Source organism: Chiloscyllium plagiosum, unplaced genomic scaffold (assembly GCF_037043375.1).
Source record: "Chiloscyllium plagiosum isolate Xiang-an unplaced genomic scaffold, Cpla_swu_hap1 HiC_scaffold_49, whole genome shotgun sequence".
Taxonomy (NCBI): domain Eukaryota; kingdom Metazoa; phylum Chordata; class Chondrichthyes; order Orectolobiformes; family Hemiscylliidae; genus Chiloscyllium; species Chiloscyllium plagiosum.
The window spans coordinates 3,942,160-3,947,161 of NW_028270187.1; the positions used below are offsets into that span (position 1 = coordinate 3,942,160).

General features: G+C 48.0%; 2 protein-coding genes and 1 pseudogene across 3 annotated transcripts; 2 read left to right on the top strand and 1 right to left on the bottom strand.

Annotated features, from left to right (window-relative positions):
* Window positions 1-591: 591 nt before the first annotated feature.
* LOC148135398 (histone H2B 7) lies at window positions 592-1,805 on the top strand. Its single transcript, XM_087984700.1, has one exon. It carries the CDS (start codon window positions 760-762, stop codon window positions 1,003-1,005), a length of 246 nt encoding a protein of 81 aa, XP_087840826.1. The 5' UTR covers window positions 592-759; the 3' UTR covers window positions 1,006-1,805.
* Window positions 1,108-2,697, top strand: LOC122547653 (histone H2A-like; annotated as a pseudogene). Its single transcript, XR_015755107.1, has 2 exons — window positions 1,108-1,222; window positions 1,797-2,697. The product of XR_015755107.1 is annotated as a histone H2A-like (transcript).
* A 976-nt stretch (window positions 2,698-3,673) lies between these two features.
* Window positions 3,674-4,723, bottom strand: LOC122545361 (histone H4). The gene has a single exon (XM_043684412.2). The coding sequence runs from the start codon at window positions 4,713-4,715 to the stop codon at window positions 4,404-4,406; it is 312 nt and encodes a 103-aa protein (XP_043540347.2). The 5' UTR covers window positions 4,716-4,723; the 3' UTR covers window positions 3,674-4,403.
* Between the last annotated feature and the right edge of the window lie 279 nt (window positions 4,724-5,002).

The following is a 5,002-nucleotide window of genomic DNA, read 5'->3' on the forward strand; positions in this document are numbered from 1 at the left end:
AGACTGCACTGACAATGTTGGTGTAGAGCAGTCTGATCCAATTGCAGATTCCCTCCCCAAAGCCCATTTTGGAGAGAACATCTCTCATATACCTGTGTGATATCCTGTCAAAGGCTTTCTCCTGGTCCAGGCTGATCAGGTAGGTGTCCAATACTCTGTCCTGCACGTAGGCGATCGTGTCCCTGAGGAGTGCGAGACTCTCAGCGATCTTCCTGCCCGGCACAGCACAGTGAAAAGTTCTGTGTTAATTCCAGCCTATACAGAGGAACAGAACAGACATGCGGAGCTAGAAACACATCATCACAACAACAAGCAAAAGGAAACCGAGCCAATACTACAGTCACTTTCTGTGTCACAGACACAAAACAAATTTCCCTCAGTCAGACTGACAGGAACAGAATCACCATCCACTTCACATTTCATTGTAGTTTATGACAGATCCACATTGGATCCCACACTAACCAATCAGAGATACTCAATGTTGGGGAATGATTCTGTGTAAACTACCCAATCAGAAACCAGGCTTTCCCCCATCCCTCATTAGCATTGATGACGTTTTCATGCTATAAAAAGGGAGCTCCGAGCCCGCTTTCCCTTATTCTGTGTCTAAGAGTGAGCGGCGCTATGGCTGATGAGAAGAAAGCACAGCAAGCCTCCAAGAAGGGCGCGAAGAAAATCATCAAGAAGGCGCCAGCGAAGGGCGGTAAGAAGAGGAGGCGGTCCAGGAAAGAAAGTTACGCCATCTACATCTACTAAGTGATGAAGCAGGTTCACCCCGACACCGGCATCTCCTCCAAGGCCATGAGCATCATGAACTCGTTCGTCAACGATATTTTCGAGCGCATCGCGGGGGAGGCTTCCCGCCTGGCCCATTACAACAAGCGCAGCACCATCAGCTCCCGGGAGATCCAGACCGCCGTGCGGCTGCTGCTGCCCGGGGAGCTGGCCAAGCACGCCGTGTCGGAGGGCACAAAGGCGGTGACTAAATACACCAGCTCCAAGTGAAGGACCGCATTGTACTGAGACACACACATCCACAATCCAAAGGCTCTTATAAGAGCCACCCACAATTTCCTTGAGACAGCTGAACCATTTCTTTGAGTTTGTTTTAGTTTGCGTGTGATTCTTGATCAGGCATTTTAACTTGTGCCACATGTTTTTATGTTAATAAGTGCTTTGCAAATTATTCGGGAGTGTGGTGGAGAGAGCAGATCAGGCGCCAGTGAGTCATTTTTCATCTTGCTGCTTCACCCCTGGCAGACAAATGCCCACGTCTTTCCGTCCCACGATTGATGCATTTACTTATGATTTACTTTACATTTCCAATGCGCGGGTTTGATCCGATTTTTCGCAATGCAAAATAAAGCTTCCTGCTGTTGGTGAGAGACTTTCAAACCGAACCGAGAGAACACCAACACAGCTACCAGGCTGAAACGTGGAGTTTTTGCTGAATCCGATCGAGAGCGATGAGGGAGGACAGGTTTAAAATATTGTCTTAAAAAACAATGTTCGCAATCGATGTTGAGCCGGAAGAATGATGTATGCTGCTTCATCAGCATATCGGGGTGGTATTAAAATGTGCAAAGAAAAGACAGGTTGCAGACTGCAGTGTTTGGCCTGTTTTGTTTCAGTTTCTCAAGGTTTAGAAAATAACCCATTCTCAAGATCAGAAATGGACAGATGCAGATTGGCAAATGAGGGACAGTAAGACCGTGTGAAGTACACATTTGTAAACTAAAAGTAAATTATCATGTATATTAATGTTTTTTGAACTTTACTCCGTTTTTGTACTTCAGGTTTCAGGGAAAACATACTCCTTTGCTTGGAATTTGGCGGGATTTTCAAATTGGAAAGAAAGCGGTTGATGATTTGCCGCCTGTCGTTGCCGCCCTCCTCTCCGGATTGGGGAATGAAGCAGATTTGATTCAGGATTGTAACAACATTAGGAGACGCTGACCAATCAGAAATGGTCGCCCCACCATTCCTCCCGAAGGTATAAGAGACCGCAATGTGGGCGGAGTGTAGCATTCTCTCTGAAAGCGCTTGTGACAATGTCTGGAAGAGGAAAGGGCGGTGGGAAAGGTCGCGCCAAGGCGAAGTCTCGGTCGTCCCGGGCTGGCCTGCAGTTCCCGGTGGGCCGTGTTCACAGGCTCCTGAGAAAGGGTAACTATGCTGAGCGTGTGGGTGCCGGAGCGCCGGTCTATCTGGCTGCGGTGCTGGAGTATCTGACGGCTGAAATCCTGGAGCTGGCCGGCAACGCGGCCCGGGACAACAAGAAGACCCGCATCATCCCCAGGCACCTGCAGCTGGCCGTGCGCAACGACGAGGAGCTCAACAAGCTGCTGGGAGGGGTGACCATCGCTCAGGGCGGGGTGCTGCCTAATATCCAGGCCGTGCTGCTGCCCAAGAAAACCTCCGCTGCGGGATCTGCTAAAAAGTGAAGAGACTATTCTTCAATCTGACAACCCAAAGGCTCTTTTAAGAGCCACTCACAGCATCTGTGAAAGGAGCTGAAATTCCTGTCGGGTTGAATTACTTTCCTTTTCATTTGTAGAGCTCTGGCCGTTGTACCTGACATCGCTAAATTTCTATTTCCTTTTTATTGGATACTGTTACTGTCTGTGGGAGGAGAGGAAGATTATATCATGGGGAGAAAGTGAGGTCTGCAGATGCTGGAGATCTTCGCTGAAAATGTGTTGCTGGAAAAGCGCAGCAGGTCAGGCAGCATCCAGGGAACAGGAGAATCGACGTTTCGGGCAGAAGGGCTTATGCCCGAAACGTCGATTCTCCTGTTCCCTGGATGCTGCCTGACCTGCTGCGCTTTTCCAGCAACACATTTTCAGCGAAGATTACAACATACAATACGATTGTAAGGGTGTCTGGAACTACATTATTTCTCATTGCACGGTCACTGCCTGAGTGATCTTTATGTTTGATCAATGTTCTGAGTTTAGAATAGTGTCACGGATGTTCGCGATCGGGTTTGGCTTCACATTTGCTTTAACTGCATCAATAAACTGAATTCTCCCACTGTCTCTGCAGCATTCACCTCTGCAATTTATTGTCTGCTCGTTTCATCCCTACTCTTATTTTCGTTAGCCTCTGGAGAGAGAGAGAGCGCGTGTTCAATAGCAGTCATTTTTCAGCTGTAAAAGGAGGGAATGCGGTAAAGTGAGATTGTGTGAAGTTTAGTTTCATAATCGAAAAACTAATCATTCTCCACTGTATAACCTCCTGCTCTTTTATACGTGATGGCGGGCATTTTCAAATTTGAAAATAAGCTGTTGATCTCTTGGCGCCATTTCCCTCCTGCCTCCATCTCACCATAAGCCATGTTATCGCAAAGGAAATCAATGAGGAGATGGTTTTTTTTCCAGAAATATCTAACCCAACACCAAAATTTGATGTGAAAAACTCTTCTAATCACTATATTTCCGCAATCCCTGAATGAAGATCTCATTAGTTGTAAATTAACTACTGCTGCAGCCTTCCGTTTTTGTTTTTAACTAACTTCCGATCGAAATACAGTACTAATGTCTCCTATCGCTTCCTGCTCTCTCTGGATGAGCAACCGAACCTGTACCCGCCGTGAATCAATCGAAAAACCGCCGATTGAAACATCTTAAAAGCTAAAACAGTGTACACCGATAAAATTACAGAACCACACTTTATCGGTAATTTTTATTTCACCCAGACTATTACTTGCCCGAAGACAATTTGTAATCGCTGCCTAAACGGGCAGATGGAAAGAACGCGCCACATAAACACATCCGCAGGCTCCCAGAGTGTTATGCCTGGGAAATATAAATACTGTAATAAGTAACATTAACGTCTGGGTTCCACAATAAATAAAATCAAATTATTACTCATGGCATGGACAGCCAAGTACACATTGATATCATTACTGAGATGGACATGTAGTCATGAAAAAAAAGAGGATCGAAGGGTACGGGAAGTTTGAGAAAGATCAGCCATGTTCGAAAGGGATAACAAGCTGGATGGGCAGAATGGCCTAATGCTGCTGCTATATCTTACAATTACAAGTTACGATGCGATTCTTTATATGGAATAATCAGGTTGCACAAGTAGAGACTCGTTTGGCCGAATAGCCTCTTATCTACCCTGTAGGAATACTTGCAATGTTAAAATCATTCGCCACGGTAAACAGCAACAAAGTGAACCGTCCACTCCTAATGTTCTCTGCCGTACCTCAGAACACGGCATTAGTACATTTTCGAAACTGAAATAATTGCAAGTCGCGAGAAACGCGAAATAACCGGCGAGAGTTACAATCCCCTCATTGTGTACTGCCTTTCCCGTCCTCAGGCCTCCGCTCTCTATCGGAGGATTTGGGTGGCTCTGAAAAGAGCCTTTGGGTTCGTTCGAAAAGGGTCGCTTTATGCTCAGCCCCCGAATCCATAGAGAGTACGGCCCTGGCGTTTCAGAGCGTACACCACATCCATGGCGGTGACCGTCTTGCGCTTGGCGTGCTCAGTGTAGGTGACCGCATCCCTGATCACATTCTCCAGGAAAACCTTCAGCACCCCGCGGGTCTCCTCGTAGATCAAGCCCGAGATGCGCTTGACCCCGCCACGGCGAGCCAGGCGCCGGATGGCTGGTTTGGTGATGCCCTGGATGTTATCACGGAGCACTTTGCGGTGCCGCTTCGCTCCGCCTTTTCCCAGGCCTTTACCTCCTTTGCCTCTTCCAGACATCACGCTTCTTCACTCCAATCGCTGCCGAATGAGAGCCGAGCTGCCTCCCCTTCCTTTTTTATAAAGCCCGGCCGGACCTGACTGAGAAAGAGCTGACAGAGAGAGGCGGGTCCGGAGAGGAAACTGAGTGACAGACAGAGCAGGGAAATGGCTTTGATCATCCAGCTCCGCCTCCAGCTCACTCCCGCCCCAACTGTGTCTGGGACAGAACCTTTTCTCCCCAAAGCTGATTGTTCCTGACCCGAGGAGCGCATGCGTGAGGCCCTCCCCCAGCGCTGCCGTTGAGG